This window comes from Sceloporus occidentalis, unplaced genomic scaffold, assembly GCF_023333645.1.
Source record: "Sceloporus occidentalis isolate IW3139 unplaced genomic scaffold, rSceOcc1.0.p SCAF_3, whole genome shotgun sequence".
Classification (NCBI taxonomy): domain Eukaryota; kingdom Metazoa; phylum Chordata; class Lepidosauria; order Squamata; family Phrynosomatidae; genus Sceloporus; species Sceloporus occidentalis.
Window position 1 is genome coordinate 72,860,330 of NW_028316983.1, and position 22,570 is coordinate 72,882,899.

The 22,570-nt window shown below is 42.2% G+C and overlaps 2 protein-coding genes across 2 annotated transcripts in view; one reads left to right on the top strand and one right to left on the bottom strand.

Annotated features, from left to right (window-relative positions):
- ZSWIM5 (zinc finger SWIM-type containing 5) overlaps positions 1-3,631 on the top strand; it is a 172,616-nt gene extending 168,985 nt beyond the window's left edge. The window contains exons 13-14 of the mRNA XM_089518295.1: positions 567-648; positions 1,190-3,631. Coding sequence (XP_089374421.1) covers positions 567-648; positions 1,190-2,052 — 945 coding nt within the window. The 3' untranslated portion in view covers positions 2,053-3,631. The remainder of the gene's footprint in view (positions 1-566; positions 649-1,189) is intronic.
- Positions 3,632-4,294: 663 nt separating this feature from the next.
- UROD (uroporphyrinogen decarboxylase) lies at positions 4,295-21,923 on the bottom strand. The gene is made up of 10 exons (XM_089515035.1): positions 21,804-21,923; positions 17,521-17,633; positions 16,419-16,498; positions 11,671-11,733; positions 11,343-11,540; positions 10,368-10,529; positions 9,150-9,287; positions 6,126-6,226; positions 5,196-5,262; positions 4,295-4,637 (listed from the first exon to the last, which is right to left on the bottom strand). Exons 1-10 carry the CDS (start codon positions 21,815-21,817, stop codon positions 4,473-4,475), a joined length of 1,101 nt encoding a protein of 366 aa, XP_089371161.1. The 5' UTR covers positions 21,818-21,923; the 3' UTR covers positions 4,295-4,472.
- Between the last annotated feature and the right edge of the window lie 647 nt (positions 21,924-22,570).

Here is a 22,570-nt window from a genome sequence, read left to right on the forward strand (position 1 = left end):
AGGGTGGTCTGCTGGCACCTTGTTTTTCTGTGCGAGGGAGCCACAGCGGACAAACCGTGCGACTTCCTCGCACAGCAAAAAGAACCTGCAAAAAGCGGGTTCTTCTTGCGGTGCGATTGTGATGCCGCAGTGCGCCAATGGCACACTTGCGGTGTCATAATGAGGCTGGGACATGTGGATGCCGAGTGTCCGTCACGTCAAAATGGTGGCACCCATGTGTACAGGGTGCCTCCATTTTGACGCCCTTGTCACGTGCTAGGAGTGAAGCACGTATGGGCGGTGCACCCTCTGCCAATCTCTAGCATGTGATAAAGGCGCACTATATGCCAGTCTGTATAGCGCCTAAGTGAAACTTTTACTGCCCTCTTCAAAGACGGCAGCTTATTTGCCATTCTCAGATGGTATCTCATCAAGGATGTTCGTTAGGCTGCATTTGCTTATCTTTAACAGCAGAAAGGCACCCTGTGACTTTATTCTGAATAGGCTGATCTAGGAAAATACAAACCCTGTGCTTAGTAACCACCTGAGAGTGGGAAATATAATCCTCCTCTCATTTTTTGTTCTAGGTTATGCGCATGACCCTGTCAACATTGAACTGGAGACGAAGGGAGATGGTGCGATGGCTGGTGACCTGTGCGACAGAAGTGGGTGGGTATTTCTTCAACTGGAAAATGGTGCGATGCTATGGAGCAGCAAAATCAAGACAATATAATAGTACTTAGCATTCACACAGCATTTTTGAACATTCAAAGCACTTCACTTACCTAAGCACTAATCACGTACTATTGAGATCTGAAACACAAGACATTTATTCTTTTCTCCTGTATGCTTCTTGGGCACCTATACATTCACCAGCTATAAATGGGGGAATTGCATAAAATTTTATTGGATAGCTTCTTATGCAACACTGATGAAAGAACATAGGTGTACATAAATTCCATGTATGTAAGCAACAAGACATGTACGCTTTCTCAGATATCTGCTTTTTTATATGGATTTGACATCCAGATAGATTGAACTCATATTCAGGAAGTCTGAATTTAGTAACTTCTAAGTGAAATACACACCAGACAAATTTATTACCCAGCTAGAGGTTTTCCTGCCATCAAATCAGATATTAGGCTTCCCATTTTCAGTATCATGCTGCAGTTTTACCACTGACTGAGAAAAGTTTGCTTCCTTCTTGCAGGTGTCAGGGCCTTGGTCAGCATCTTGCAGAGCTGGTATACACTCTTCACCCCCACTGAAGCCACCAGCATAGTAGCAGCAACAGTGATGTCCCACAACACTATCTTGCGCCTCAGTCTGGACTATTCACAGCGAGAAGAATTGGCCAGTTGCGCACGCACTCTGGCCCTACAGTGTGCCATGAAGGATCCCCAGAACTGTGCGCTTTCTGCTCTGACCCTATGTGAGAAGGACCACATCGCCTTTGAGACTGCCTACCAAATAGTTATAGATGCTGCTTCCACAGGCATGACTTACTCGCAACTCTTCACCATTGCACGGTACATGGAGCACCGCGGGTACCCACTACGAGCCTTCAAGCTGGCATCACTGGCCATGACACACCTCAACCTTGCCTATAATCAAGACACACACCCTGCCATCAATGATGTGCTTTGGGCATGCGCACTCAGCCACTCCTTGGGCAAGAATGAACTGGCAGCCATTATTCCACTGGTGGTGAAGAGCGTGCACTGTGCCACAGTTCTTTCTGACATCCTGCGACGCTGCACCATGACCGCACCAGGCCTTGCCGGCATTCCTGGCCGCAGGAACTCTGGAAAACTGATGTCAACAGACAAAGCACCATTGCGCCAGCTGCTGGATGCTACAATAAGTGCTTACATCAACACCACACACTCACGGCTCACCCACATCAGCCCTCGGCATTATGGGGAGTTCATAGAGTTTCTCAGCAAAGCTAGGGAAACTTTCCTGCTGGCTCAGGATGGCCACATTCAGTTTGCTCAGTTCATCGACAACCTCAAGCAGATCTACAAGGGCAAGAAGAAACTCATGTTGCTAGTGAGGGAGCGATTTGGATGAGGAAGAAGAAAACCCTGATCACAGTTGGTGGAATCATGCTTAGGGGGCAAGACTGACTGTATTTTTTATCTGGTGAGGATTCCCAGATTGAGGAACAGATACCAAAAGCAACACAGCTGGAAAGGTTTGCTTCCCACCCACCACTCACTCGCAAACACCTTGGCAATACCAAAAGCTAATCTGGAAGTTGAATACCTCTTTTCCAAAGGGCAAGGTGGATGGAGGCTGAAAAGCAAACCACCATGAAAGAGACAAGGAAGTATGTTGCTCAGCCTCTTACGTTGCCACCTGGTGGCCTTATGAGGCATACATCCTACCAAGACTGGCAAAAATTTCACCATTCGTGTGTGTGTGCGTGCTTGTGAAGACCCTTAATTAAAAACCTAACATTAACTGTTCTCAGGGATTGCTTTACTAAAAGTAACAGAAGCATTTATGATACTGTAAATACAATAGTATATGTGTCAATTATTAAATTGTAAAGTTCTAATTATTTATAATTATTCTCTTTTTGTTTGGGGGATACTTGAAATGTGTTGTGGGCTGAGATACATATATATGTATATTTCTTTTGTTCTTGTTAAGCATTTCTGAACATGAGAAACATGAACATTTCTCAGGTTTTCCCCCAGCACTGTTGGCCAAGAAGGCGATGGGTGGGTCGTATCTGGCTGGTGGCAGTGAATTCAGAGTTTATGCAGAACTGCCAGGATGCAGCAGCCTTGGTAGAGACCAAGCTGGCACCGGCAAAGCCAGATTCACCTCAACATTTCAAGACTGTCAGGGTGTGACATGGCCCACTGGCAATACCAACCATAATGCTCTTCCTGCACCTGCTCGTTTGTACTGTGGTTCCAAGTACGGAGTACAAAGATTCCAAGAAACCAAGTATCTATCTGTGAAACTGTTGAGCCCAGAGTGTAAATAATCTATTTTTGGCCTTTCTCAATGTGCGAATGGATGAATGGATGTGTGCAAGACTTGCATACCTCTGAACATGCACGTGGGAAGGGTTCTGTCTTTTCTTTATGCAGGTGGGGAGAGGAAACCCATTTCCCCCTGATCTTTGCTTATATTTTTATTTTTAATTCCACTGGTCAACTGTTGCCTTTGGTGGCAACTGCAAAGGCTGGTGCCCTCCCAAGGACAGTTCCCTTCTCCACTCCCCACTACTGCTTAGCAGTCATCTTATTTTTTTAAATCTTGTTCCAGTGAAATGAAGGGGGTGTTGTAGGAGCCAGACAGCTCTTCCTTATTCCAGTTGTTTTTGTATTCTCCTGTTCCGATGTGTCCTAGTTTTAAAAGGAGCAGGGAGGGAATAGGGGGTGGGCAGGGATTGGGATGAAGTGTAGCTTAGGAAATGTGGATTAAAGTTACCTAATGTCTGACTCCAATTTTTTGTTTTTGTTTTTTAAAAAAGAATCCTGAGAAACTGGTCTCAAAGCCAGAAAAATCCAGCTCACCCAGTATTTGTTGCCATAGAAGTATCATTCTTCACGTCTGACTCCTTAATTTTGTGTGTACAACTTCTTGACATGTTTAATAAAAAACAAAAAAGGAAGGAAGATGTCCATGCCATTTCTGTATCACTCCAACCATTACTCTGTCATTCAGGTAATAATGCCAGCTATAAAACAGGGCTGGGCCCTACCATTAAACTGATGTGGAGGCCTCAGCAACAGATTATGGATTTCATAAAAATAGCAAATTGTTATTTACTTGGTTATGAGTATTTCTCTGCCTTAACTCCTTGAATACGTTAGCTTGCGTTGGGTACAGTAAGCTACAGGGAGAATAATCATACCTGGCCTTGAGATGGGATGCACTCACCCTGTAAAAACAGACATCTGAAAAGGAAAATGGTTTGTACATGGCTAGTAGAAGCCATTGCTACAATCCTTCTCTTCCCCCCCCCCCCTTTCTTTTTTTCCCCATCCTACATGACAGCACCACTCTTGGCATGTGCACATTTTAATTTGCAAAAACCCGAGAATGGTGAATGAGAGAAAAAAGATTCCTATAGATGGGGAAGGATCATATGTAAACACTGCAGTGGTGGACAGGTATGGCCAGCTGTAACAGAGCAAAAGGCGTTCACAGAACGTCAGAAGTACACTTATGTCAGATAAGCTTTGTAGCCTGCACAAATAACCTGGAGCCCAAACATTCCATATCAGAGGCAGTACATAAGCTGGTTTACTCCCTCTCTCTTCCTTTATAACACACACACAGTGCCAATATGAGTGGAGATGAAAATGTTTTAATAGCATGCCACTAAAAACCAACACCCTTCTCTTGTGAGTGCCTGAAGGCTGACTTTGGAGCTACCACAACCAGCTGCACTCTTCCTGTGCATTTTCTCAGTTCAGCTTGAACAGTACACTCTCCATTATCCAGATTAGAGCTTGCTCCCCAAGACTTCATCTACATTTATTGAGGTGGCGAGAGTGTGCATGGATAGCGTCCACAAAGGCCCCCACATGTTCTGGGTTCATGTCAGGGTAGAGGCCATGGCCCAAATTTGCAATGTATCGTTGTGTGCCAAAGCCTTCCAACATCTTCTTCACCAGCTCCCCAATCTTCTCCTAACAAGACACAAGAATTAGTTGGTAAGGAAGCTGAGGAGGGTCAAACCCTGCTCTGCAACCACCACCTTTATCCTGGGAGTGTTTCAGAGGCTCAATTGAAACAATACATTTTTTCCTGAAAATTATGGCTTGTTTGCATGGTGGTTCGCATGGGCATTTCTCCCCTACCCACCTTTTCTTAATTTGCCATGTCATGACTCTATGGTTTGGAAACTGGATTTATGGCTAAGTCCAGCTTGCCCACATTGAAATGGTTCCTCACACCAGGACAGTTGGAGGGGTGGAGCATGTAAGTTCAGAGGGTGCTCCTAACTGCAAAACTGTCAATAAGCTGTCATACCATCTACAACATAGAATCCACTTGCAGCTAAAGGTACCTATCTTCAAATGTACCACAAGCAGCAGCAGGACATATATAACCCAATCCATTGCCAGGTGCTTTGCCAGATTTGTTAATCTACCACAACTGGTAAAAGCTACTATAGTTAGCCTTTGCTTCCACTGTCAGATAGCGCAAGTAGCATTTACAGCACTAAATAGTCTTACGGACTTTACCTTTGGGGCATAGAGAGCACATGGATCCAAATTCCCTTGTAAGGTAATGTCTTTTCCTATACGCTGGCTAAAATAGAAAAAAGTACGTGTATTAATGGAAGTTATTTAATGGAATTCATAGCTGCAATGAGTACTGAAGGGGGCTAGGTTATCTGACTTTACAGCAGGGAGCTAAAACAGCTAAAGATAGTTGCATATGTCTCCCCTTACCAAATGATGGCGACAAACAGAACACCTGTTTCAATCACATTCTTGCATATGGGTGTCCAAGGCCTATCTAGCTAATCCCAGTTAAAATGCAGATTTTATCATGCTGAGTCAGGACAGCAAATTATCATTCCCCTCCATAGTCTCTTGCCTGCCTTCAGATTCTGAAGCACTTGAACAGAACCGATTTCCTAGAAGCAGAGGATGGGACATTCTGTCCTATCTAGTATATAGTCTCATTCTAACACTGATATTACTGAAAAATCAGTCTGCATTCAAAGGCATGTCTGTAACACTGCCTCACTCAGCTCAAACCTCATTTTTTAGCCATCACATGTGAGCAGAATTTGGATCTTCCAAGTGAAGAGCTGGTGAACTGTGGCCTTCATATGTTGAACTGCAGCTCACCACACCACTGAATGGCCAAGCTAAGGTGGTCTAGTAGGAACTGGAACTAAGCAATATCTGGAAGTCTGCTGGTCCACCAGCCCTGTCCTACAGGCTACCCAATAAAGGAACAGTTTACAGCCGCTGTAGATGGTTAGAACAGCCTGGTCATAGTGTCTGTTGTTTCCACAATGCCCCTTCATGTGGGCTCATGACTGCCATTGCGTCTGTGAACTGCATTAATACAAATTACTGAGGAAGTCTGACACCAGGGAAAAAATGGCATACAAAGGAAAGCAAGCTAGGAATGCTGCACAGTCCCTAAAAGTTTCTCACCGAGCATCCTCAGGATGGATTGTCCAGTCCAGGCCGATAACATCATACCCAGACTGTGCCAAGTCCTCCAGTGCATAGTGTGCATCTTTGGCAAAGACAATCTGGGAGGAAAGAGGAGACAGGAAAAGCTAGCAGAATAACACTGTAGACTTGAGGCAACAAATATTCAAATTTTCAAATTACACACACACAAACACATGTCTGGGAGAGAGACTAGAGAACATATGTTTTCTGTGTATCATATGAAGTTAGTGGTGATTCCTCCATTCTCTGCATCTCAGAAAAAAGCTGAGAGCCAGCTTTTTGGAGTCCAGGGTTCAAATCTTCACCCACCCAATAGATGACCTTAGGTGAGTCATACTTGCTCAGCCTTAGAGGAAGGCAGAAGGAAACTCCTGAACAAATCTTGCCAAGAAAACCTGTCATAAGTTTGTCTTAGGGTTGCCATAAGTCAGAAATGGCTTCAAAGCACACAAAAACAATTTTTAAAATTCCATAACACCTGTATAAAAGGCCTCTTTATTTCTCTGCCACCATGTAAAATGAAAGTGTTAGAATGGATGAGTATAGTGGCCCTCTAAATAGCCAAGTGTTTGGAATGATGGGAGTTACAGTTCGTCAATATTTAGAAGCTTGTCCCAGAGCTTTGGAAAACAAGTTTGCTGTAGCACAATTGTGAACAAGACTGGTGAAGCCACAGTTCAGAGCAGGATCTTTTAAAATGGAATTCCAGATACCTGCCAGGTGCTGTAGGCTACACTCAAAGGAAGGAACTGGAAAAACTACCTCTGAGTATTCCTTGCCCAAGAAAGCCCTATGAAATTCATGGGGTTGCCATAAGTCAACAGAAAATCTGAAGGCACACATGCACACACACACGCCAAAACTTGCAGACACAAACTGGTCAGACCCTGATTTCACGAGGTCTGGGCATAAAGCCAGTATCCTTGCCTATTCTTCCAGCTTTCTGTCTCTCTGTTAGGAAGTTCCAGGGAATAACCCAGGCATGCCAAGGGGCTTCTTGATCAGGTGATGACATCCCTGCCAAAAACATGCCAACTCAATTGCAAAAAGGCCATTTTCACAAGAATAGTGCTTCGCTTGGTGCAATCTGGGACACAAAACAAGCACCCAGTTTTATTGACACCAGGCAGGTCGTTGCAGCCATCAGTGCTTTACTGCCAGGATGGAAATCATGTGGCCACCAATGTCTTTTTGGTGGCCTTTTCCTCTCCAGACTCTTACCCCCAAAAATGGAGAATGGTGACTGCTGGAACCTTCAGGAGTGTTGAATCTCACTTCCCTTTTTTACAGAAAAAATAACCTTTATCCAAAACTGGAAATGGTCTTCTGGCTTGGTTTGTTTTTTCCTATTGGAGAAAACTGCCACGGGTCTGGGGTGGGGGGCACAGAATCTCCCTTTCCCTTCTTGCCCACCCTTGCTTTACCAGATTGGCTTGTACAGTTGGGACTGCTCTGTTACTTGGCTGCCTTCTAGTGGTAAAACAAAAGCACAACTTCACTGTTGTTTCTCCCCCCCCCCCCCCCAAAAGGGACTGGACACTAGATCAAGAGTGGAATTGGGAAACAGGAAATGATGACAGGTAGCAGACAGACCAACACATGGAATGTGTTGGAATATCTCTTGTTACCTCCTCTCTCATCATCTCAAGACTGGCTTAAAATACAAGTAATTTTGAGGGAAATCTAGGGATAGATTTGAGGATCCAGATCAGTATTGCCTACTATGACAGGCAGCATGTCAGCAGCCTATCAGGCAGAGATCTTCCATATTTCCTGATACCTGACACTTTTCACATGAATGCTGGCAATTAAACCTGCTTCCCAGATAGAGGATAATGAATGGAGTCAGGCAGAGATAGGCACGCTTCCAGATTGTCAAACCATTGCCAGTATTTTTCATGGGTTTTATGGCAGCATAACTAGTGGTTATTTTAGTGGAACTACTGATTCTAAAACTGCATTAAAAGGTATCCAGTATCTTCTTTTGAAACAGTACTGAGCACTGCAAAGACTACTGGATAGCAACTAGGCACAGTATTATCCAAACAACCCAGATGGTTCCCACTGCCCTTCCTCTTTTGTGCCTTGGTTTCCACACAATTACACTGAACACTTTATGTTCAGCTATCTTCAAGTTGGATCTCAGTCTATGTATTGATTCAGTGAGTGTGACTGAGTGCAAATGAGGTAGACTGACTCAACGCACTAAGTTCCCACAGCCTGGCCATTTTGGACACTTTCTTCAGCCCTACTCTATATAGCCAATGGTAGATGTAATCAAAATTGTACCTTCAAATCTCTGAAAAAAACACAGGTTATTCTACACTTTAAGGTCAGTAGACCACCTCAGCTATTCTGGGTGGATGTGATTTGGAGAGGTGGGGTAGGTGTGATTTTGGGAGTTTGGTAGATCTCTCAATTCCTTATTTCTCACAGCTGGGGTCTGACAAAAGGAGGCACCCTCTGTCCCACCACTATCTTGTCCTCTGCTGCTTGCCAGAATTATGGGTATCAAAGAAGATACCCATATGTAGGTACAACTCTATATAATAAAGCTATTAATGGCTACTAGTCATGATGGCTCTACATTGCCTCTAAATATCAGAATCAATGTGTCTCCGTATACCAGTTACTGGAGAGGACAAGAAATAGGGTTACCAGCTTTCTTATAGTCCTCCTAAAGGCAGATATATAGTTGGCCGCTGTGGGAACGGAATACTGTTCTAGGTAGGCCTTTTCCACAGCTCTTATACTCGTCTATAATTCACCCTTCACTCTGTCTATATTTCTTCTGGGAAGTGTATTTCAATGGCCTGGCAGCATAGCCTCTGTGGGAAAATGGAATGGACTGCAGCAGCTCCTTCTTCAAGCTATTATTGTGTGATAGTACATTCAAGATAAACTGAGAACAGTACTTCCAGATAGGGTGGTTATAAAGCCAGCTGATGCCAAGCATCCCATATGAACAAGCTAAAGGAAATGAATTGTCCCATCTCTTACCATGGGAACTACAGGCAAGGTATCTTCATGCAGCTTAGTCTTTACTCGCTTGGCAATGGACCGGATATACGGAAGGCAGAAGTCTGAAAACTGCTCTGGTCCCAGATGTCCAGCATGGGACTCAAAAAGCTGTAGAGCCTGCCAAGAGAGAAAAGCAAGAAACTAGTTATCAATTCCTCAGAGACATATATCTCTTTCTTTTATCTCTAGGTAGCCCCTTCCACAGTCCTCCTCCAAAAAGAATAATTCATGCTTTCCAACCTCAACTTTCTGGGTAGAAGAAAATAATTCTAGAAAATAATCCAGAGTTCTTCAACAGTAACAGTAACATATTCTACATTTGAATTGTCTCAGGTTGCCATCCTGAACACACTTATTTAAAAGTTAGTTCTATGTTTAAACCCCCTCTGGAGCTTGCTTTTGAATAAATATGAAAAAGCTTAGAATGTGACTTTGTCGCCCTTATTTTTACTGTTGTGTGTTTTTTTTAAATATGTAGTACCTACACTGACTAGTTAATGGATTGATTAAATAAAGTGGAAATATGTTGTACAATGCTGTCATTAGCTAAAAAAGCAGCTGGATCACCCTCTTCTGGTGATCCATCTGCAAGTTACTTGATCCCTATACACTCCCTAGTACAGGGGACCCTTGGGGCCCATGAAGTCCCTTGATTCCCACTCACTGGGCAGCAACCACTGTGGTCAATCAGACTCTGTTTCCCTGTCAGTTAGGAAGCAGCCAACTGATGATCCCACCAACTCCTTCATGCAAGCGATCTCTGGTGCAAAGAAGAATGGTGACAGGGGTCCTTCTTCTCGCTGATGAAATGGAGATTGTTCATGGGAGGAAAGTGGGAATGTCAATCAGCTGCTCCCTGATCAGCAAGGGAATAGAACCCTGTTGATTACAGCAGCTGCTGCCTGGTAAGTGGGGATGATGGGTCAGGCCAGGAGTCACTAAATAGTTACAGAACTAAGGTGGCTATCAATTCATAACTGCCTTAGTAAATTCCAGCCTATACATTAAGAATCCTCAGTGAGCATGGCCAGTAAACATGTTAGTGGGAATAGGTGTGGGAATTTCAGTAAAAGAATAACCTTTCCAAGATATTTTAATATCCAAGGCTTGACAAATTTGAGCTGTCTCTTCTAGGCTCTATATAGAAAATAGCAAAGAGAGCCTACTTTGGACTCACATCTTTCCACTCTCACTCACCTGAGCACCTGCAGCCACCTGTCCCACCAGGTAATCCACAATTACATCAGCTAATAATGTGAGCAGACGATGACTGGCCTCAGGATGACGGTAGAGCCAGGCCTTGGCTTTGGCCATTGTGTTGGAACCACCACCTTCAATCATATAGGACATCAGTGTCCACTGGGAGGCAGATAACAAACAGGAAGTGAAGGCAAGACATGGATATGAAGGCCTACTGCCCCACCAGACCCAAGCCACCTTCTCGAAGAAAATCTACAACTTGGAAAATTTATTTCTGAGTCAGCAACACTCTTCTCTGAGTTGATCACATGTTCACTGTGGAGCCATGCCTCTCAACCACATTGAGAGACCAGTAACTCAATTTGTTTTAAACTCTAATCCCTCTTTAAAAAGCCACCCAACTCCCACCACCACCAAAAGCATTACATGTGTTTTCTTACTCATAGTCACTTCCAAATTTTGGCAAGTGTTCTGAATCTAAATATATGCATGTTCTGAATTTTGAACCAATAAAAAATCTCTTTAAAACACACACACATGTACACAGAGATTTTTCAAACTGAACTTCAACATCCAGCACAAAATATAGTCGAATGCAATCCAACCATCTCAGCTTCACCATCAATTCCTTAAAGATTAACCTATAAAGTCAATGGCTACAACATGGAGAGTGGGGGAGACCAATCATACTGGAAGAGAGTACAAAATATGCCATACTAAAGGTATACCATGGTACTCTTCTCCCTGCAGGAGTGGCTCTCTATCATTTTAAGTCTAAAACCTCTGGTGGGCCAAAGGTTGGAAACCACTTTCTGAAAGAGTTGACCACTAGAACTACAGAGCAATCCAATACAGAATCTACTTGGCCTCAGGCAACCATAGGTGGCCAACATGTCCCTTCTGCCTTCATCTCTGAAGAGATCCAGAGGGTCTTCTTGGGCAAATTTGCATTTCCAAAGAATTAGTACTCACCGGAGCACCAGAGAAGCCAATCAGAGGCACCTTCCCTTCTAACTTGTGCCGTGTTAATGTGATAGCTTGGAAGACATAGCCCAGTTCTGCTGCCACGTCCACCTTCTGGTGAAGTTTCAGCAGGTCCTCTACACCCTTCAGTGGATCAGGGAAGGTAGGTCCTTTGCCAGGAACCATCACCACTTCCATGCCCAGTGCCTGGAAACAAAGTATGATGCAGTATGGAACCTCAATTTAACTACTTTTTTAGCCTGTGTCTCAGGGGTGGGGTCTGTGAGCACCAAGATGCTTATATAAGCAACACATCCTTCACTCCAACATCTCTTACCTGGGGTACCACCAAGATGTCTGAGAAAATGATGGCAGCATCAAGAGGAAAACGCCGCAAAGGCTGAAAAGAAAGTACAATAGTAGTAGCAGCAGCAGCAGTAGTAATATATAAGCAAGTAAGTAAATAAATAAATAATAGACACATTATTATTGGAAAGAGAGTAAGTAAAAGCACTGGCAACGGTGAAGAAACAAGTCTGAAAATATAAGGCAGCATATGAGAAAAAAAATCAGGGAGACATAAAATATAAGAGTCCAAATCCAGAAAGGAGGACAAGCAAGGGAATGATTTCTGTTGAGGCAGAGCAGCTACCCTTCCGTATCATTCTAGCGAAGGATTCTGGGAACTGTAGTTCCAAAACTAACTTTTCAAAAGTCTGGTTCCAACTTACTACAGAAATTGTGTTCATATCTAGGAAAATGTTGGACCTAGGCAAGCTTATCTCACCTGCATTCTTCCAATAAATAACATTGTTGTAAGGGCTATATATGTATATATGTCCACTACTTGCACTGCCAGTGAATCTTGGTGACCCGGGAGCAACAGGGAACTGTTATGTATCACATCTTGAGAATGCCACTTGCTTCCTCTCAGCCTCTAAAGCATTGGTTCTCAGCCTTTGGGCCTCCAGATGTTTTGGACTTCAATTCCCAGAAGTCCCAGTCAGTATGTTCATTGTTCAGGAATTCTGGTAGTTGAAGTCTCAAAAATCTAGAGGACCAAAAGTTTAGAACCACTGTTCTAGAAGCATTAGTTGGGCCCATACAACGTTATTTTTCTGACAAGCTGACAGGCTGTGGTGCCTCCCCACACCATAAATAAAATATAGAGCTTTTCAGATTGCTAGACGACATCTCCTCAAGGGTTTTGTTATTTTTTATTTTGTTTTAAAAGAAGGACAACAATGCTCCTTTTGGATGGCACCAGTATCCTCATCCCAACCGTCTTGGTGTCCCATGATCCAACAAAGAGAAGAAGAAAATATAGTACAAAAGATTGCTGCAAAAAAGTGAGAAGGGTATGGAGTAAAAATAGAATTAATTACAATGTGCCTTCAGTATCCACTGAGGTTTGGTTTTAGGACCCTCCGTGGATATCAAAATCCATGGATCCTCATTTTGTACAATGATGTAGTAAAATGGTGTCCCTCATATAAAATGGCAAAATCAAGATTAGCTTTTTGAAATTTATATTTTTTGGAGTATTGTCAAGCCATGGATGGTTGAATCCATGGATAAAGAGCACTAGCTGTAATAGAAAGAAGGAACCTACATCATAATTTTTTTAAAAAAAATTGCGTATGGATACAACACCATTAGGAAGTTAGGACAAAATAATGTCAGTTAAACTGATGGCAATGTTTTTTTAACAGTAAATACAAGGGGGAAACTATTGTCTCAACAAAAAAGTAGACATTTAACAGCAGTAAGAAAAGTATAAATAAACGAGCTGCATTTTTCCAAAATCATATCCAGTCATATGATTAAATAGTCTGAAGACACCAGATCCCATATAATCTTCGAAACTAAGCAGGGACAGGCTTTATGAGTATGTACTAGAATGGGGAACTGTCAAGGAATACCTGGTGCTTTAGGAAAGAATTGGCAAAACCACCTCTGCATATTCTTTGCCTAAGAAAAATTAATGGTGTTACCATAAATTGACAGGTGACCTGAAGGTTCATGCTTTTTTCCCCTCAAGTCAAGTCAAAAGTCATTTAATTCCCAGACAGAACAAGACAAATATGTGGGAAAATAAAAAGCAGATTTTATTTTTGAAAAACCATGAACATTTTAAAATAGTCTAAAGTAATGTTTAAAAGCTATGCTGTCAGACAGACAATAAACACCGGAAAAAATATTGGCAGATAGTATAATGAAGTGAGGAAAAACAGAAGGAAACATTGTATAAAAAGTAGGTGGAAGAAATCCCAAAGCAGTCACAATGAATAAAAATGCTTCAGAGGCAAACAAAAAGGAACATTAAAGTATTAATAACATTTTCAAAGAGTAAAACCATGCTTTTAGGAAAAAGATTAATGAACGTTACTAAAACAGTTCTAATGGAAATATCTGAAATGATGTTACAATACAGGAACATAAATAAAATACAGAGGACATGCAAATACTAGAATAATGAAAGTGAGGAAATGACAGTAGAGAAGGGAAGACATCCAGAATGTACATACATCAATCAGAGTAGAGCAAAGATAGCTTTAAATATACGCATGAGAAGAATCAAAGAAAAAAAAATGTTGGACAGACATGACCTCTTTGAGCAGAAACAAACTACAATGCGGAAGATCAGTGCATCTAGGTTTTATGTCATTCTGTATTATACACACTTATGCCCCTCCAGGGTACACATTAATTCTGAAACATCAATGCTGAAACAGCCACTTTAGGCCTCATTTTAGGAGAAAGGTGGGATATAAATCAAATCAAATCAAATCAAATCAATACATTTCATATATATAAAACACAATTTCCTGTATGTAGCCTTAGTCTTTTCTAGAAAAAACAGCAAAAGGCATTTTAGCACTTTCAAGAGTAACACATTGTTTGGCATGACATTTCGTGATTCGTGAAGTGGGCTTATACTCCATGAAAGTTAATGCCAAATAAAATTTGTTAGTAAGTCAAAAATATAAGAACACTTAACCTACATGATGTGAGGGAAAACAGAAGAAGACGTATAAATACAATGTAATAATGCAGTTAGAAGAAAGAACCAGACAAGATCCTAAAGTGTAACTGGGCACTAAAGTTAGAATTGTCCAAACCATGGTATTCACTATCACCATGTATGGATGTGAGAGCTGGACACTGAAGAAAACCAATAGGACGAAAATAAGCTAATTTGAGATGTGATGCTGGAGAAGAGTGTTGTGGATATGGAGAATGGCCAAAATGACAAACAAATGGGTCCTTGAACAGATCAAGCATGAACTCTCCTTGGAAGATAAGATAACAAAACTGAGGCTATTGTACTTTGGCTACATCATGAGACAGTAGGACTCATTACAAAAGACAAATGACAATGCAAGGAAAGCTAGAAGGTAGTAGAAAGAGAGAAAGACAGCAAACCAGATGGCTGGACTTAATCTGGGAGGTCACAGGCCTAAATCTGCAGGGCCTAAGCATAGCAGTGGAGGACAGAGGGGCTTGAAGAAGTCTCATCCACAGGGCCCCCAGAAAGCAGTCAGCAATCCATTGTCATCTCATCTAGTGTTTGCAGGATTCACTGTACTACCAGGGTGGAAGTAAAAGAAGGCTACCTAAAAATGAGTTAGTGGTTTCTGCATACTTAAGGGATTCCCTGATATACGTAAAGTATTAACTTGGTAAATTAGAAGAAAAAGAAACACTCAACCCTTCCCTATAAAAACAAGTACCTGTGAGTCTCTAAGATAGGGGTGGGAATTATGTTGTGCTCCAAATGTTGATCCACTGCAGCTCCCAGCATTCCTCACAATTGGCTAACTGCCTAGGATCACTGGGAGTTGTAGTCCAGCAAGATCTGGAGGGTGACATGATTCCTTCCCCTATTCTAGGATGTACTGTACAAGTTGCTGAACTGCAACTTGTGGGGAGAGAGTCACAGAAGCAGGTAGGAGGAAAAGGGAATTGCAGGTTCCAGGCCCTAACAACCCAGAGGAGATATTCTTTAAGGGGAATTAGACTTGTCTCCTTCTCCACAATCTGCCCAGCCAGGTCACTCAACTATAAACACTAAATTCCAGGTCTAGCAGTCAGCCCCAAACTGAGTCCTCAAAAGCACTATGTAGCACAGCAAAATAATGCCTTAAGTACAAGAAGCAGTCCACTTGCTTGAAGCTCTCCCCCACCCAACTGACTGAATAATATAAAATAGTGTTTGTTTCAGGAAGACTGGAGTCATGAACAGAACTCATACAGGATACAAGCACATCCCACCCATAATTTTTAAATCTGAATTTAAATTTTACCAGATATACAAGGTCCAATACAGCCAGTATTACTTTTGATTGAACAAAGTCTGTAGCCAATGAAATAATTCACTTATAATTAATTTTAAACCTGTTGTTTTCAGTGAGACATAAGCATAAGTAATTTTCCTTGACTACTGCCTCATTTGTAAATCAAGAACCAATTTGCCCAGTTCTCGCAATTATAAATAGTTTTGCTGTTGCCTGAATAATTCCAGAAGCATAAAGCAAGAATGGAAATGCAGTGACATCCCCAACATTTATTTAAAAGGGTGTTAAATTAATAATATTTTTAGCATCTCACTCCTCTAACTGACAGTTCTTCCACCTACAAATATTTTTTCTCCCGTCCACAACCTTGATTATTGTTGTTATGCAAGATATATATTATTTTTCTCAATACAGCAATCTTCCATGACAATGTAATTTAACTAGAGTTCAAATGTACAGACTGGTGAAAGAAGCAGAGCCGCACAATTGCAATATGTGTTTCGTACCAATGAGTAGACAAGAAAAAGATTCACAATACATACTCTTACATAAATTACTACTGTGAACTTTCCCCCCTAACTATCCAAAGGTAATCTTAGTACAAAATGCTCATGGAATGCATACCTACCTCCTCTTTATCCTGCTCTTTCTCCTCCCTCCCACAGAATATACCTGTCACAGAATATACTTATCTCCAGCTATTGGCTGCACAGCCCAAACAATCTTTACTTCTAAACTAGGCACACATGGATAAATAGACCTCTCTCCAGGAGCACCCCCCCCTCACCTGCAGTGTGAGTTCACAACATGTCTCTGGTGACCGACAGGTTGCAAAGAAATCTTGAGCTGCTCGAGTCTCACGGAATTCTGCAAAAAGGCCAGAAAGCTGAGGGAAGGGATAAGGAAAGATGCTCAAAGGGCATTAAATCCTAGAGAAGCAGGGCTTAGAGAACAGAAAAAAGGCTATCTATGTCAGTAACAGAAACTTCACTAGGAAAATACCCAAAAGCACAGGACCACTATTCTTCATGTTCTTTCCAGTCCCTTTAGACATCATTCAAAGAAGGTGAATGGAGAGAAATTCAGGACTGATCAAAAGAATTATCTCTCCATATAGTGCTTCAATAAATTATGGAATTTGCTATCACAAGATGCAGTGATGACCATCAAGTTGGATGGCTTTAAAGGGAATCAAACAAATTCCTGACAGAGCTATCAGTGGCCAGTACCAGCTGTGCTAGGATGTAACTGGAAGGATTCTATTATACTCCTGTTTGACTTGTGGGCTTCCCACAAGCACCTGGTGGGCTACTGTGAAAACAGGATACTGGACAAGATAAGGAACACAGAAACCTATTCAGTTCTGAGTCAGCCACTAGTTCATCTGTCCCAATACTCTCAATTCTGAATGGCAGAAGTTCTCTGGATTTTCGGGCAAGATTCTTTCGTAGCTCCACCGGCTTACCTTCCAGATGTGTTTGGACTAGTACAGTGATAACAACCCTTCTTATCTTCTAAAGCTTTTCAGACATATTTTAAATTTCTCCCAGACTCATGTTGACAACTTGCTTCCAGGACCTCCCCCAAATTCTGGCTTTGAGGATATACTATTCCCTCTTCACAATTAATTTTCTGAAAAACTTCATCAAGAATTTTGTGGCTAATACACCTCACTGGCACAAACAATTGCATAAACAACCCTAAGAACAGGGAGATCACTGCTCAAGAGCAATAGGGGTGTTTTTTTTTAAAAAGAGACTTAAGCTCCTATCCGCCAAAGCCAGCATGTCCAGTGGCCAGGGATAATGGGAATGTTCTCTACAATATCTAGAGGACCACAAGTCCTCTGCACCCTCCTTAAGCTCAAGCCTCTCAATTATTTCACTTACCTGGGAGGTACCTTCCCGCCTGTCTCATGCACCACACAGGGGTGTACTCTGTCTCTTCTCCTCGTGCTGCACGAAGGAAAGAATCATTCTTAAGTTCTGGGAATCCTGTGGGTCTAAACAAGAAAAGTGCAAAGATCATGCCATCATGTAATGGAATTAAGCAAGGCAGAATGCTCATTTGCATGGATTATTTTTACAGTCATGTCATTCTACAGCACTAAGCAAGGCAGTCCAAATTAAAAGGTTCTTACTATACATATGCTCTTGGGAAAAGGTTATTGGGGAAGGAAGTGCAGGGAATTAGGCTTTTAATTCAGATGTATTCTCTTGTACACCAAAATGCCAAGGCTCAGTTCACTAGATATCTACCTCTCTGAGAAATCCCCTTAACAGAGAAGGAAAGGCATTTGGCTAAGGAAGGAATTGGAAGCTAATCCATAAGTATGCAGTATAACTAAAACCTACCAAAAGCTATCATATTTACAGACTGTTTCTTTTCTTGACTGAATACCACCATGTGCTTTGTTACCGCAGAGATGCAGACTGTTTAGCTTTCCCTACAACCTATTTTCTTTGAAACTAACTGGCCAGGGAAACCCACAGACATGCATAGGGGCAAAGCCCATGAACAGTCACTGATTAAAATTATCAGTAAGAGGCAGAACAGTGGCCCTGCATGATCACAGGACAGCAAAACATTGTTTGGACTCCTCCACAAATGGGAAATGTCAGTAGATTGTAATACTTGTTGCTGTAGATCTTGATTTTTTTTAAAAATACATGGGTGAGTTTATTTTTAATTCCAAGACACAGCAAGACAATATGTCCTCTTCTCTTTCTTTCTCCTTCTTCCGAGTTATAATGCTATAGTCATAGTGTATCAATTAAATGGCACTTTTACACTATAACTCTTTATGTAGTGCTTTAAAAAATGTCCAAGAGGAAGAAATTTGCTCTTCCAACTATAGGACCACCTGAGCAAACCATATCCTGCTTTAGAAGAGTTCTAGTGCAGATCCAATAAATCACTACAAATAGCCTCCAAAAAGAACGGAGCAAGTGGACAGGGAGGCAATAACAACTGGCAAAGCCTAAAACCCAAGGAGCTATATTATGAGAGCTCCGGCTTCTTTTGCTCAATCTTGGAGAAGCCCTCTGAAGGCTGCTGCAAAACATCAGACCAAGTATCTCCTACCTTTCTCAGACCTGATTACAATTACTATCAATGTTTAGAAGCAAACTTCACTCATAAGTATATTAGGGTAAGTAATATAAGCAGGCCAAAGAGATTAACATCCTAAAAATAGTGTAACTATGATGTGTTCACAGTGAATTCAGTATGAAGACAGTTTCACTGGGTTAAATTTACGTTGGCAACAAATTTCAGTCAAAATGGTCTCCAATTTAAAAATAACCCTACAAAGTCTTTAGCTTGTTTCCCAAAATGGACAGAAAGCTCCTCCAAGCCTCTGTGTAATGTATCTACGTAGTTCTACTCCTATATTTAATTTCTCTTCAGTCTTCAATATCATGTGGTAGAAATGCTTGAGTGGACAGAAAAGTACATTACTACAACTACTTTCCAATGTTGATAAAACAGTGTGAAAAAATTGCTAAACATTTCCCTAAACATTTACTGCTCTTGTAAATGTACAAAAATATTTGGCTGACTTTGGGATGCTTTTACTCTGCCAATTCTCTGTAGTTTTAAATAACGGGGTAATTTATCTGACAAACCAAATGTACTTAATAGTAATACCTCTTTATCATCACTCTGATGAACTCATGCTTTCAAGGGAAACAGCATATTGGTTACAGAACTGGTGATGCTATGTAGTGCATCACTTTAAACAGTGGTACAATTCAGTGTTTAAGACATCAGGACAAAGTCTGAAAGCTCCTATTCTGGTCTGCCATTGTGAAATGCACCCCTGCACATACAGTGAGCCCTTAGTATCCACTGGGGTTTGGTTACAGAATCCACTAGGAATACATGGATATGAGGAACTGATTGTACTAATTCAGAAGTAAACCCCACTGTGCTCAGTTGAGCACATTTTCAAGTAAATCTGCCCAGTACTACCCATTTGAGTCTGCTCAATCTTCACTCCCAGCACAATAAACCTACTCCATATTGCTGTGCATTACTATTTAAAAAGAAAAAGCAAGAAACAGGGGGAAACCTTGTTTCCTTTACCATACCTGTGCCTTCTGGTATGGCATTTCAGCATAAGTCAGTGAGCTCAGCCACTAGTCTACTAGCAACATTAGTTGCCAGAACATCAGGACTGCAATCCTAGTGGACTTCCCAGCGTAGCTCTGACTTTTTACTCCTTCTGCCAGCTTGCCTGTACAGATGGGACATGTGTAAATCTATGAGGGCCAGAGTTGCATGCTGGTTTGAGTGTTGGACTACAATAGAGTTGTTGTTGTTGTTGTTAACTGCCCTTGAGTTGTCCCCAACTCATGGTGGCCTACGGATGAGACATCTCCAAGATCCTCAGTCCTTCTCTGCACTGCTCACCCAGGTCCTGCAGATTGAGTTCATCCGTCTGGTGTGCAGTTGTCCTCTCTACTACTCTCCATCTTTTCTAGCATCATTGTATTTTCTAATGAGTCATGCTGACTCATGATGTGGCCAAAGTATGACAGCCACAATTTAGTCATTTTGGCTTCTATAATAGAGTTCAGGCTCAATCTGTTCTAGAACCAAGTTGTTTGTCTTTTTGGCCATGCATGATATCCTTGGCATGCTTCATCAACATATCTCAAAAGAGTTGGTTTTCTTCCTGTCCGCTTTCTTTATTGTCCAGCGCTCACATTTGTATATGGTGATGTAGAATAAGGGTTCAGATCCCCACTCAGCCATGAAACACTACTGAGTGACCTTGGGGGACACACTCTTAGCCTCAGGGGAAGCTAACAGCAACCAATTTGCCAGAAAAACCCCATGATAGGTTCACTTTAGTAGGCTTGCCATAATTCAGAAACAACTTGAAGGCACATAACAACAACAATCCAGGTAAAGACATAGCCGTGTTAGTCTGGAAAATCAGTATGCAAAGAAATCTTGCAGCACCTTCGAGATTAACTGAAAAAAAGACAGCATGGGCTTTTGTAGACCTGAGCCTACTTCCTCAGATGCATTAAGGAACCAGTGTGGCACAGTGGTTTGAGTGTTGGACTACGACTCTGGAGACCAGGGTTCAATTCCCAGCTCAGCCATGGAAACACACTTGGGAGACCTTGGGCAAATCACACTCTCTTAGCCTCAGAGGAAGGCACCACCTAACATGCACTGAACAAATCTTGCCAAGAAAACCCTATGATAGGTTCCCCTTAGGGCTGCTATAAGTTTTGAAATGACCTGAAGGCACACAACAAATCTCTCAGTGGATCTAGACCTAAATTTTGTTTGGGGCAGGTTAGTCAGAAACAACTTGAAGGCACAGAACACACACACATACACCTCAGATGCATGCATTAATGCAGTTTGAAACCATTTTAACTGTCATGACTCAATGCTATGGAATTTTGGGATTTATAGTTTTGTGAGACATTTAGCCTTCTGGGGAAGTAGGCTCAAGCCTAGGAAAACTCGTACTGCCAGCTTTTTTCTTTCCAGTTAGTCTCAAAAGTGCTCCAAATGGAGGACATTTTGGAATTCCTCCTGGACAGCAGGTGGAAATGTAGGGCATGTCCTGGAAAAGGAGGACGAGATCTGGTCACCCTTCATATACAGTAAATGTAAATGACTGCTCCAAATGGAGAACATTTTGAAATTCCTCCTGGACAGATGGTGGAAAGGTAAAACATGTCCTGGGAAAGGAAGACCAAGTGTGGTCCCCCTGCCATAGAAATGTAAATTCATGTTCCAAATGGAGGGAAATTTTGGCATTCCTCCTGGACAGAAGCTGGAAATGTAGACCGTGTCCTGGAAAAGGAGGACCAAGTCCAATCACCCTGACAAAGAAATATAAATTAATATTCCAAATGGATGGCATTTTAGAATTCTTCCTGGACAGAAGCTGGAAATGGAGAACGTGTCCTGGAAAAGGAGGACCAAGTCTGATTACCCTGCCATAGAAATGGAAATGCCTGATCCAAATGGAGGACATTTTGGAATTCTTCCTGGACAGAGGGGGAAATGTAGGGCATGTCCTGGCAAAGGAGGGCAAGTGTGCCCCCCTGTGTCCTCCCTCCCTGCCTGCCTGCCCACCTGAGAAGGCAGCCTCAGAGCCCTTCCCCTTGGACCTGTCTCCCTTCCTGCCCCAGCTACTCACATGGTCGCCTCCATCCTCTCTTCCCTCCAATGATTGCCAGCCTTGCAGCCTCCCAGGAGGGAACCTCCCGCTCCTCTTCCGCCTTCTTTCCCAGCCAGCTCCCATTGGTCAGATTGGGGGACTCCCACTCTGACCAAATGGAGGGCTTTACCGTAATCCACGCTGTAGAGGCACCTCCAGAAAAGGGGCGAAACCAAGGCAGAGAGGAGACAGAGGCTGCTGCCACACTAATTATAAACACTCCTAGAAATGTAAATCCTTTCTTCTTGGGTCCAAAACACACTGCAAAAAAATAATCCACTTTGAGACCGCTTTAGCTGCCCTGGCTCAATGCTAGGGGATTCTGGTATCTGTAGTTTTGGGAGACATTGAACCTTCTCTGTTAGTGCCACTACAATTCCCAGGATTCCCTAGCAGTGAACCAGGGAAGGACTGGAACTGGATTATTTGTGCAGTGTGTTCTGGACCCATGTCACAAAATTACAGATCTTAGAATTGTATAGTATTGAGCCATGGCAGTTAAAGGGGGTACAAAACTGCATTAATTCTGCAGTGCGGATGCAGCCGTTAACACTGTTGCATACCCAAAACCCTAAAGCAGGGTTACAGGTGAATATTAAGAAGGCAGTGGCCCCATTTTTGTGTACACTTCTGCAAAATATGGGGCTCCTATTTGAGACAATAGAGGTACATATTATATGATCTAATAATCCATGGGTTCTCAAGTGAGTAAATATTAAAAAAAAAGAAACAGGCAAAATTGCATT